At 38.7% G+C, this 13016-nt stretch overlaps 1 protein-coding gene across 5 annotated transcripts in view; it reads right to left on the reverse strand.

Annotated features, from left to right (window-relative positions):
- Trappc8 (trafficking protein particle complex subunit 8) overlaps positions 1-13016 on the reverse strand; it is an 82645-nt gene that overhangs the window by 27228 nt on the left and 42401 nt on the right. For all 5 annotated transcript variants that reach the window (XM_029471852.2, XM_021150458.3, XM_021150457.3 and 2 more), the window contains exons 12-18: positions 11841-11972; positions 9520-9744; positions 7570-7678; positions 3748-3942; positions 3069-3199; positions 2188-2262; positions 729-855 (exon numbers count right to left, since the gene is read on the reverse strand). In XM_029471852.2, coding sequence (XP_029327712.1) covers positions 729-855; positions 2188-2262; positions 3069-3199; positions 3748-3942; positions 7570-7678; positions 9520-9744; positions 11841-11972 — 994 coding nt within the window. The remainder of the gene's footprint in view (positions 1-728; positions 856-2187; positions 2263-3068; positions 3200-3747; positions 3943-7569; positions 7679-9519; positions 9745-11840; positions 11973-13016) is intronic.

Consider the following 13016-nt stretch of genomic DNA (forward strand, 5'->3'; position numbering starts at 1 on the left):
GTGGAGACTGGACCTGCGATGTCATGCTAGCCAAGAGCCCTATCAATGAGGCACAAAAACACACCAAATTTTATTACTTTTATTTTGTGACAGTTTCTAGCTAAACTGTGCAGGCTATTTTTGCAACTCTCCTGTCTTAGCCTCCCAAGTGGCTGGAATTATAGGTGTGTCCTGCCACAGGTAGCTTTGACTATTTAACATCCAATGAGAAAACAGTGCCTTTTGTATGTTGCTTTATAGAAAGGAAGTATTGAAAACAAAATATACTAAGGTGGTTTTGTATTGGCAGCAGATATTTCAACAAATAAAATTGATTTAGTTAGAATTTACTAAATTGAGAACAGTAACAAAAATATTAACAGTAAGGGAATAAAATCTCTTACTTTTGAACCTATGCCAGAAGGTAGAATAATCTAAATCACATATGCTTACACATGCTTAGATGCCATTATATAACAGCCCAACCTACAGCCCAACATAAAATCATATGCTTACATAATATATTATGAGACTTTTTTTTCTTGGTGATAATTTTTTGTAACTTGACTACGGTTCTCAAACTAGAACTCTGTGGATGACAACATAACATGGGCAATGTCAGAAGGCTGGATGGATATGCTTGAAAGGCACATTAGACCTAGTTAGGAAAAAACCTCATTTGGTTCTGGTATTCTATGGGATGGCGTGCGTGTTACTTTTCTAACTGTTTAGCAATGCTATAGCTTTACCTGTGTGACATCCAGGAAGAGCACCAATGCCATCTACTGTCACGGAGCCCTGAATAGTGCCAAGACTATACACAACTCCCAGAATGTGCAGCTCCCCTGTGTGGTGGGGGAAGAGCTTCAGTCTTGCCTATGGAGATATTGAAGTCATTCTTATTATGTTTTCATAGGACCTTAATACCACAGTACCTCAATTGTTGAATGTTGCAAAATTAACTCATGATCTAAACTTTTAAAATGACATTTTTTTTCTTATGGAAAAGTTTCTTTCTCTCTCTCTCTCTTTCTTTCTCTCTTTTTCCTTTCCTTCCTTCCTTCCTTTTTTTTTTTTCAAATTTTATAACAGACTCTTCAGTGGCATTTCTCCCATTTAGTGACAGTATATTTTAGGTCAGCAAATCCCAAGTGCAATGGAAGAGTCTTGGCCTGGAAAGATCACTTTCTTAGTCATGGTGTATCCCTGTCAGGTTAAGTATGGAAAAACATCTTTCTTAAAAGAAGATCTATAAATTCAGTAACTGTTTTGGCTTTTTTTTTTTTTCTTTTCTTTTTTTCACTTTCTTTTCCTTTTCCTTTTTGGTTGTTTTGCTATTGAGCTAGAGTCTTACTATGTAGCTTTGGCTAGTCTGATACTTGCTATGTAGACTAGGCTGGTCTCAAACTCATAGGGACCTACCTGCCTCTGAGTTCCAGAACTAAAGGTGTGCACCACCAAACCAGGCAAAAAACAAATCAAAAATGATGTCTTGATCCTCAAAAATAGGATTTTTTTTCTTTTATAGTATTGGGACTCAAACATGAGGTGTTGCACACACTAAATAAATGCCAGCCCTAAAGGAATACTTTTAATTAAAAAAATAAACGTCTGGGCTGGACGTGGTGGCACATACTTTTAATCCCAGCACTCAAGAAGAAAGGCAAGCAAGCTCTGTGAGTTCAAGGCCAGTCTGGTCTACAGAGTGAGTTCCAGACCAGGCAAAGATATACAGTGAGCCTCTTTCAAAAAACAAAGAATTCTGTACACCTAAGTGCCTGTACTTTTGCCATGCTAACACCAAGAAATGGTGAAAAGTTTGCCCCCGCTTCTCCAGGGACTTAATCAAAGACAAACTACAACTTTCCTATAGATTTCTTTTGACCAATTCTAGGTTTCTAATCTTACAAACTTCAGACTTAATAAAGCTAGAATAAGCCAGGAGTAGTGGTACAGACCTTTATTCTCAGCACTCTGGAGGCAGAAGCAGATCAATTTCTGTGAGTTCAAGGCCAGCCTGGTCTACAAAATGAGTCTAAGACAGTCAGGGCTACACAGAGAAACCCTATCTCCAAAAACAGAAACAAAACAAAACAAACAAAAAGCTAAAATATGCCATAGCTACAGAAATTAAGCTCATCTTTTACACTCTGTTTTCAGTTTACAAGCTTAGAAAGGCAAAAGACAGAAAATGATTAAAACAATTACCACTTTAGATTCTTCACTGTTAATTAAGAATTCTGAAATAACTTCAGTTCCAATCATTTCAGGTTCACCTGTAACCTAGAGAACAAATTATGTATTTTTTAAATAAATATACTGATGAATAAAATAACAAATTATTAACATTTTACTGGCCAAATTTACAAACATCAACTGAAGTTAGCACCTCCAGATGTTGTGTATATGTTTTCCACACCCACAGTAGAGAAAACTATGGAAGGCATCTGATGTGTATGTTTCATTTTGTTCAGCCTGATTTATCTAAAGCAGATAAGTGATCTATTTAAGATGCAGTCATCAAGAGGACAAGACCGGAAGAGAAGTGAAGTGTTCAGAGCTAATAACGGTCAAAATAATTACTTAAAAACTACACACAAAAATACCACAAAATACATGGCTTGCCTAACAGAGAAGAGGCCATAGATTTGACCCAAATTTCTACCACAATTTAAATCTAAAAATTCACCATAGAATTATTGTGATAGTAAACATGGAAACCCTCAACCCAACAGTGACAGTGAAACAGTCTATGAATAACCCATAAAACATGTTATGCAAATAAAGTGTTAAGTATTCTAATACTAGAGAACACATACTAAGCAACATAAATGAACAAAGCAACATGAATAGTGGAAGGAAATCCAGAACCTGAGCAAAAAGCATACAAATGAAAAAAAATCAATGTAAAGACACACAGGCAAATGGAACTGCGGTTTTCTAAACAGCAGAAAGTGTTTTTAGTTCATGTTTTTCTGTACTCTTACATTTCAAGAATAAGCACAGGTTATACCTTAGGTTTATACCTAAGGTGAACTAAGTTGGTAGCACCGGAAGTCAGGCGCATCGTGATACCTGCAATAACTTACTCGTTCTTTCACTTTTTCAATGTCTTTCCCACTGGCATCTTTAGGCTGAAACTTCCAGAGTAATGACAAATCAGACAGCAAAAGCGGAACTTTTAAAGGGTTTCTAAAAGCCACTTCCACAGTAATTGGCTCTACAAAAGAAAAGGGCTACATTTAATAAGTTTCACAAACCCAACACTACCTCTCAACATACCTTTTGTGGGTTTTTTTTTGGTTTGCCTAGACTATCTTTTGTCACATACAGAACTCAGTTTTGGGAGTGACTTAGATGTCCTAATGTCATTCTCTTGGTACTTCAGCACCATGTTACAATGTTACATATAGACAAATATTAGATCCCCACTATTTGCTTATAAATGCAGCTCAGTACATAGTAAGTTGTCTTCATGCCCAGGGCCTCCCATTAATATGGCATTTCATAAGTTATCTTGAATTTGCTTTAAGTAAAACAAAAAGCCACAAGTATTCAAGTATTGGGCTGGAAGGATGGCTCAATGGTAAAATCACTTGCTGGTCTTATAGAGAACCCACAGGGAAGCTCCCAACCATCTCTAAATCCAATTTCAGGATATCCATCATCCTTTTCTGCCTTCCAGGGAACAAGGTTTGCATATGGTGCACATACATACACGCAAGCAAAACATTCCTATACATAATTTTTTAAGTTCAATTATATCACCTTCTACAACTGCAAGTGGAAATCTGGAGTTATCGGAGTAACTGTTCAAACAATACTGTGTAGGATAGAAACTAGATGGAATTACTCCTTTATTAGCCACAGCCACAACATGTTCCTCAAGTTCTCGCCACTGCTGGGATGACTCAGAGTCATATTCTTGATCAAGACTTATATGAGTAGCCGCTTGCTTTTCACCTTAAAACAAAAAGGAAAAGAAAACAAACTTCACATTTAAATACACATGAACTTCTGCCTCACATAAAACACATTTCAAAGAAGATCCAGACATAGCCAAATAAATATAGAGGATGCACTCTTGCAGGATTTCTAATTTTCTGATCTGTAGTAAAAAAAAAAAAAAAAAAATCACTAAAAACTCCCAGAGCCGGGCGTGGTGGCACATGCCTTTAATCCTAGCACTTGGGAGGCAGAGGCAGGTGGATTTCTGAGTTCGAGGCCAGCCTGGTCTACAAAGTGAGTTCCAGGACAGCCAGGGTTATACAGAGAAATCCTGTCTCGAAAAACAAAAAACAAAAAAACAAAACAAAAAAAAAAATCCCAGACTGGGGATTCTACCCCTGCCTTGATCATTGAGTTCTTGGATGAAAGACACATTCACAGCCTATATATTTTTAGTAAGTCTTAAGCAGCACAGTAGCTGGGCAGCAGCTGCCTACCCTCCACGTTGTTAGAATCCATTTCCTATCGATAACTTATGTTCCATCTGGACTGCTCCTAGCTCCAACTGTGCAGCCCTCAGGGTCATGCTTTTATGGCTTAGCTAACCCATGGGTGGCTTCTCCTTTTTTCCTTCTTGCAAGTTCTTCCTTTGTGCCATGGCAGCTTCTTCTTCCTCTTTCCTTCCTAGTGGTCCTCTCTGCCCCAAGCCTGCAAAACCTCAACCCCACCTATGTTTCCTCTGCCCAACTACTGGCTGTTGGCATCTTTATTTACCAATCACAATTAACTAGAGACAGGGCCACTCAGTATCTTATGTATATAGACTCTTTGGGATAGCTAGTCTTGAGGATCCCAAATTAATTAGTATTAAAATACAAGAAACAGTAGGCTAACACACTACACTGATCAACAAAATATCTACTTGCTAGTTCTAGCCTAATTGAAATTTTGCTCCTAGTACTGATACTTTTTTCTTCTCAACTCAGAAATAATGTTATTTTGCCTAACTTCTATAATTTTTACATAAAATATGTCAACATACCGAGGTTGCATAAAACATTACTTATAGATGAAAATTTTGTTTTTGGTATCAGAATCTCAAGCTAGACTTAAACTAGGTAATTAACTTAAGGATGACACGAAACTCATCTTCCTGTCTCTACCTCCAAAGTGCTGGGGTTAAAGGTATGAGCCACCACTCTTGGCTTGTATCTTCATTCCTTATTTATTCTGGTTTTTCAAGACAGGGTTCTCTGCGTAGGGTACACTGGTTGTCCTGGAACTTCCTCAGTAGGCTGGCCTCAAAGAGAGGTCTACCTGCTTCTTCCTCCAGGATGCTGGGACTAACAGCCTGTACTACCACTGCTTGTTTTTGTTTTTTAATTTAAATTTATTTATTTTATATGTCTATGGGTACTTTGTCTGCATGTTTGTGTACCATTTACACACCTGGTATCCAGGGCAACAAGAAGGCTTTAGGACCTGGAATTACAGAAGTTTATGAGCTACTATGAATTGAACTCATGTCCTCTGGAAGAGCAGCCCCATGCTTTTAACCACTGAGCTGTCTCTCCAGTCCCATTGTTTATTATCTTAGAGCTTTTCATTAAGTTACTTTATTTTTCTATTTATCTACTTATTTGTGTTAGGGAGTGTATGCTTGGCACAAACGTGGAGGTCAGAGGACAACTTTTGGGCATCAGTTCTCCACTCCCACGATGTGGCTTCTTGGGTCTGAACTCAGGTTGCCAAGCATTGATTGCACCAAGTACCATTAATGCCTCTTGAGCCATCAAATCAAATCCATATCTCAAAAAATTTTAATGTTAGTTTTCATTTCATGATCCTGATTTTTTTTTTAACAGAAAGAACATTTTAGCCAACATCAAGGGCCTCTCCACACTCCCTCCAATCCTAACATTCCCATCACCTCCAATGACTTCACTTCTCCTGGTACTTGAATCTTAGCACTTTCGGGCATATCCGCATATTTCTTGTAAATTTTATTAGAAGTATGCACATAAACAATGCATAGAATTGGTTTCTATATTTCAAATTTAAGCCGAAAATGATTGTTTTCACTCAACATTATGTTCCATTATCTAAAGCAAACATGTAGAAACTGTTCATTCAGGCCCTGTAGCATATGTAAATTATGTAAATACATCGAAGTTTTCTGGCTATTAAAAACAATCATGATGTAAAGTTGTGAGGCTGGAAGACAGTGTGACTGGGAGCCAGTCGTGAGGTTGAGACCAGCAGGAGTAGGGCTGCTTCCTCAGTGCTCTTGGCTTGCACGCTCCAGAGCAAGTAGCCTTATGACCCCCACCTGTGCCACTCTGAGGTAGTCACATAGCCAGGTGGCCAGGTTACAGGTTAAACTTCTCTCACCTTATAAGGATATGTTCAGCAAGCACCTGGAATGTATCTTCACGAAAATGATGCTTTCCCAGAATACCCCAGCTAATGATGTACACTCACCCTGAAAACTCCTACCCACTCTCCAAGGTTTACATAGCCCTTGTTCCTCCCAATAAAGAGAGCCTCTTCTCTGCATTTCACTGAAAACCATCTCTGGAGAAGGCTGTTTCTGCCACACTACTGCCAACCAAGATCTTGCCTAACCCACCCACTCGGCTTAAGCTTCACTACTGCTAGTCCAGCCTGGTGTGCAACATGCCTGGGAAGAGAAGCAGACCAGTGGTGGCATAAAGTTAATTCTGATTTGAGAGAGAAACATCTTGAGCTGAAAACATCTATGATGAAAACGTGCAGCTCACCACTCATCAAGAACTAACACATCCAAAGAGTGAAGACCTCTGCAGGCCTCACCTCTGAGGTAAAGACTGTATTTATTTAAAAGGGAGTAGTGATGTAGCTATGTTGGAGGGTGCTTACCCAGCACTACAAAGTCCTAAATTCAGTACCCAGAACCACACAAAATTAAGCATGATGACATATGACCAGGTTCCAGCATTTGGGAGAAGGAGGCAAGAGGATTGGCTTAAAGCCACTTAAGGTACAAAGTTTGTAGTATGGACTACAAGGAACTCTGTCTACATTTTTTTAACCTTAAAAATAAAATCTTACAAGTAGAGAGGTAAACTGTGCATGCTGCTTCTCTATATGTTTTTATAATAAAAAAGTTAACCTAGCTGGGTGTGGTGGCTCGAAACTATAACCCACACTTGAGAGACAAAGGCAGAAAGAAGGCTTGTTCCAAGTTCAGGGACAGCAAGGTCTACACACAGTTCTACCTAGCTTGGGGACCTTGTAGCAGAACAGAAAAAAAAAATCAACTAAAAGCTAACTTTTATACACATTTATTACAATATGATTTTACACAAACTAAACTCAGTAATTTCACAAAGGGAATGAATGTTGTATTTAAGGGTGTTTATATGCACTGGATGTAGTCTATAACAAACATTAACTATGCTTGCCAAGTGAACGGTAATAAGTACTGCTTATGTGAGAAAAGTTGATCCAAGGAATCACAACCTTTTGGGTTTATTATTTTTACTTTTTGGACTAGAAAGAAAAACAATAAAGGAGTGGCTATAATTTCTAACTGGACAAAGAACACTTCAAGAAATAGTCATTAGGTAATTAGGTAACTAGACCAAGTAAAAGTTTACTAACCATCTGCTGGTCGTCTGTCATGGCCAAAGAAAACTCGTGTTGCTGAACTGTTAATGTATGGTAAGGGAAGCTGTGGTAAAGGGCCATCTGGTGACAGCTGATTTACATTCTGGGAGAAATACAAAAGAAGGAAAAAATAGTTTTTAAGAAAACTACATTTTTTTTTCATGTTTCCTAATTTTTAATTCACAAGGTATCAAAATGTTATGCAAGAAAATTTAGACAAACAGTACTTGTTTATATACCAGCTTTAAAAATTTACAACTGAGAGCTTTAGACATCATTTACTCTACCTCTAGAGAACCTTGCTAGCCAGGCTTGGTGGTACAGACCTACAAGTAACTCCAGCTACTCAGGAGTCTTAGCCTCGGGTCAAGTTCACAGACAGCCTGAGCAACTCGGCAAGACCCTACGTCAAAGGGCAAAGTAAGAGGGCTGAGGAGATAGCCCAGTGGCAGGCAGAGGCTGCCTAGCAGGCAGAGGCTGCCTAGCACCTTCCAGGAGAGCATTCGACTGCGAGGAAGGACCTTTGTTTCGTTGCATTTTAAACTCTCAAATGGTACTTTACTGAATTCTGTTTCTTTTTGACATATAGCATTCTACCTGCCAAATTTTAACTGGTCTGATTTTAAAGTAGTCTAAAAGAAGTTATTCCTGATAGGAAGATTAAAATATTCAACCTTTCACAAGTGTTGAAGGGGAGGGTTTAAACATCTTAAGTTTCCTATTCAGCAATGGTTTATGGTTCTATCTACCTACATTACAGATAACACTTGCAATAAACCCACACCTCATCTGTTATCAGGAAGAGAAAGGAGCACATCCATCTAAGGATGGCAGGAGGAACCATTTCTTTGTGAAATCAGTGCAATCCTCTAAAGATGGAATAAAGTAGGCCCAGCATGTCTACATTCTCAGATACACAATGAATTAATTCTAGGCCATCCTGGGCTACAAGACCCTGCCTCATAAATAAAAAAAATAAATAAATAGTCAACAAATCTAGAAATCTTAAAGTATTTCTTGTAAAGACTCCAAAAACAGTTTCAAATTAAAGGCATGTGTGGCTGTTGTACACGTGTAGTACCATAGGTGGGAAACCAAGGCAGGAGATGAAGAGCCTGAGGTCAGCCTAGATAAAGACTGAGCTCTATTTCAAAAGGAAGAAAGAGGCTGGAAAGAAAACTCAGTAGCAAAGAGCACTGGCTGCTCTTCCAGAGCACTACAGTTTAATTCCCAGCACTGCTGGCTCACAACTATCTGTATCTTCAGTCCCAGGGAATTCAACACCTCTTATGGCCTCTGTAAATATCAGGTATCAGGTAACACACAGACACATAAGCAAAACACCCAAATGATTAAATAAGTAAATAAATTTAAATTTAAAAAATAATCAATCAAAAAAAGAGTATCAATTTGAGAGGAGGGGGTATGGGAGGAATTCAAAAGAAAGGAGGATGGGGGCTGGTGAGATGGCTCAGTGGGTAAGAGCACCCGACTGCTCTTCCGAAGGTCCAGAGTTCAAATCCCAGCAACCACATGGTGGCTCACAACCATCTGTAACAAGATCTGGCACCCTCTTCTGGAGTGTCTGAAGATAGCTACAGTGAACTTACATATAATAAATAAATAAATCTTTAAAAAAAAAAAAGGAGGAAAATAATATAATTCTATTTTAATTAAAAACATATTTTTTAAAAAGAAAAAGAAAAGCTACAAAACAATGTTTACTGGAATATTAAAATTCTCTTTTAAAAATTGTGTAAGGGTCATGGAGTACAGATCTATAACCAAGAAACTTTCTACAACTTTTTTATGACAGGTAGTTACATACTCTGCAATAAAGCCATTTTATTATATTCTCAGGCCAGTAGTAAGCATGTTTTTTTTTTCCTGAAAATAATAACTAAAAAACAGTTTAAATGTTTATTCCTAGAGAGAAGTATTTACCTTATAAACATAAAGATATTCTCTGAGGAAGGCTCCTTGCTGAGCAGCAGACTGTTTGCTTTCATTGATTAAAATGTGTCTAAAAGCAGAAACAGCATTGTCCAGCTGCCTCAGAGTATAGGACTGGCGCCCAATGGTGAAGTTGATGTGATCCTCTGCTAGAGACCAGCCCTTTCCTTTGTAAACTTGCATGGCTTGACAATAGCAGCGCAAAGCATGCTTTTTCTGTAAGAAAATAAATGAAACGTATTATAGTTTAAATATGCCTTGAACTGGAAGAAAATAAGCACAAACACATGCAGAGACATACACAAATATAAACAAGAAACTGGCTCATCCACTAAAAGAGAATGTGATAAAGAAAATGAAGCTAAAATTAGGATGATTTCACCATCACACAACTCTATGTAGAACCATAGGTTAGGTCTCCTCAGTCATCTACAGTATGAGTGTGCATGTGTTTGTCTGTTCTGACACCTGCCCCTTATTTCTCTGAGATCAGCTTCTAAGAAAAATATTCATTGCTCAATTTGGCTTTATTTATTTCAAATTCTTTCTGTGAACAGGTGAGGTGTAAAAGTTGATTGTCAGTACCAATCTGACTGGATTTTGACTCACTGTGGAAACACATCTCTGAGAGTGTCATGAGAGAGTCCAGAAAGATTTAACTGAGGCGGGGGAAGACTCATCCTGAATATAGGGGTATAAACCTATAGGATGTGGGCTCCTATACTAGAGAGACAGAGGGGCCAGTGAGGTGACTCAGGAAGAGAGACATGCATGCAGGCCTAATGGTCTGAGTGCATCCCTGAGCCCCATGAGGTGACAGAGAAAACTGACTCCAAAGAGTTGCCTCTGATCCCAGGCATACAATACCACAGTACCACGTGACCTCACACACACAACACTAATCACAATGAAGGAAAACCTGAGTCACAGGAAAGTCACGTAACCAAATTCAAACTTTATATATCAACATTTAAGCCTGTATATATCTAACCCCAAATCTCATCTTTTTTTTTTTACCAATATATTATCTGAAAGCAAAATTTATTTCAACTTTTAGAGTTAAATCATAAAAAGTTGGCAAGTAGGTAAGAGCAAGCAAGAGTTCTCAGAAGGTAAAGGCTTGCCAGCAAGCCCAACAACCAGAGTTTGATTCGGAGTCACTTTGTAGAAGGAAGACAACCATGACTGTAATTAATCTCACTTCACACATGAGCATACACAAAAACGAGCACACACGTGCACACTTGCATGCACACACACCTGAGAACACATACAGAAACAAACAAACAAACATAAAAAAGTGTGACAAGAATCCCACCACTTGGGCTGGAGAGATGGCTCAGCCGGTAAGAGCACTGACTGCTCTTCCGAAGGTCCTGAGTTCAAATCCCAGCAACCACATGGTGGCTCACAACCACTCACAATGAGATCTGATGCCCTCCTCCGGTGTGTCTAAAGAAAGCTACAGTGTATAATAATAAATAAATCTTTAAAAAAAAAAAACAAAAAAAAAGAATCCCACCACTTGGGAGGCAGAGGCAGGTGGATCTCTGTAAATTAGAAGCCAGCCTGGTCTACAAAGTGAGTTCCAGGATAGCCAGGGCTACACAGAGAAATCCTGTCTTGAAAAACCAAAAATAAGGGGGCAGGGGGTAATATGGAGAGATGGCTGAGTGGTTAAGGATACTGACTGCCATTCCAGATGACCTGGGTTCAATTCCCAGCAACTGCACAACAGCTCACCACTGTCTGTAACTCCAGGATCTGACATCCTCACACAGATATATATACAAGCGAAACATCAATGCCCATACATTTTCCTAAAAAAATTAAATAAAAAGAGGAATACGGGGCTGGAGAGATAGCTCAGCAGTTACGAGCACTGACTGCTCTTCCAGAGGTCCTGAGTTCAATTCCCAGCAGCCACATGGTGGCTCACAACCATCTGTAATAGGGATCCTTCTGGTGTGTCTGAAGATAGTGACAGTGTATTCACATACATGAAATAAATAAATCAATCTTAAAAAAAAAGAGGAATATACAAATAAATGATGAAAATGAAAACAAAAAAACCTTTAAAAAGATTTGGTTTTACTTGTAATCATGTATACACATGTGGGTTTGTGTTCCTAGGCAAGTGCAGGCACCCTGGTAGTCCAGGAAAGGGTGTCAGACCCCTGCAGTTGAGAGTTACAGGCAGATGTGAAGAACTCAGTGTGGGTGCTGGGATCCCAGCTCGGGTTCTCTGGAACAGCTCTTAACTGCTGAGTATCTTTCCGGATACAACAACCTTTTAAAGACAATGTGCTTACCTGCCCTGCTTTACTGAAACGGTGGCCTGCCAGGATCATATGAAATGCGTATTTTCTAACCATGGGACTCTTCATGTTTATGAAGCAATGTGCAGCCTGTTCCAAAAGAAGGGCACTTCGGAGATCAGAATCCTGTGGATGTACAAAAGAAAAAACAGTTAGCACCAAAAGTGAAAGCAAAAGGGCTTTTCTTTCCTAGCATATGATATACAGCCAATATGTCCCTTAGAACAGAAGAAGGCAGAGATGAAAGTGAAAACTAATCTCAATTCTTCCTCCAAGCAGCACACAACTTATTTTAAAAGCCTTCCCTCACAAAAAATGACCTTTTTTGTTCCTTTTAATAAAATCCAAATGGCCAACTATGATGTGCATTATGTAGTAAATCTCTGAAGAACTGCAGTCCCTCAGAACAATTGAAAGTGGGCAGCAGAATAAAACTGAGAGTTGAATACAGACATACTAACTAAAGATGAACTCAAAAACACAAAACATAAAAATAATTCTATCAACTTAGTTTCAACCTGGATATTATCTGGTGACTGTAGCATATTTAATGTACACCTCTCCCCAAAGAATACAGGTTAGATTATGTAGACTATGATGCAGGCTGATTTATGACTTTTTAAAGAACATTTGCTTAAAGGAACCTTCAATTTCTTCACAGGCTCTTTGTAAATCAGGGCAGGAGGACGGCAAGCAGTTCCCACCTTCCTGGCCCTGCCCGCCCAGGAGCTGTAACCACTTATCCTCTCTGCCTCCCCTCCTGGTAAGCCATTGCTTCAGAGAGAAGGGAGAAAGTGATGAAGTGTGCTGATTAAGAATCAACAACTTTTCCCCAACTTTCTCTAGGTCCTCAGCCTCAAGCTGAACTTACCAGGCCCTTCCATGTGTTCTGCTGCCATTATTTTCCCCAGGGAAAGTTGAAAACAGAAAACATTGACTTTTAAATGCAATTATTTCAACAAATTACTTACATCAAACAGACCACTATTATAAACTATCTTTGTAACAGTCTTAAAGTCTTAGAGACATACTTCCATGCCCTCATAAATATTTATTAATTTATTAATTAATTTATTTATTTGCTTTTAAAAAGCAAGTTTCTTTGCCAAGCCAAGCTATTCATTTGCAGAGGACTGTTTCCAGTGTTTCCAGTTTGGTGCTGCCTTTTCA

The sequence above is a fragment of the Mus caroli genome, unplaced genomic scaffold (genome assembly GCF_978045245.1).
Source record: "Mus caroli unplaced genomic scaffold, Mus_caroli_1 scaffold_19, whole genome shotgun sequence".
Taxonomy (NCBI): Eukaryota; Metazoa; Chordata; class Mammalia; order Rodentia; family Muridae; genus Mus; species Mus caroli.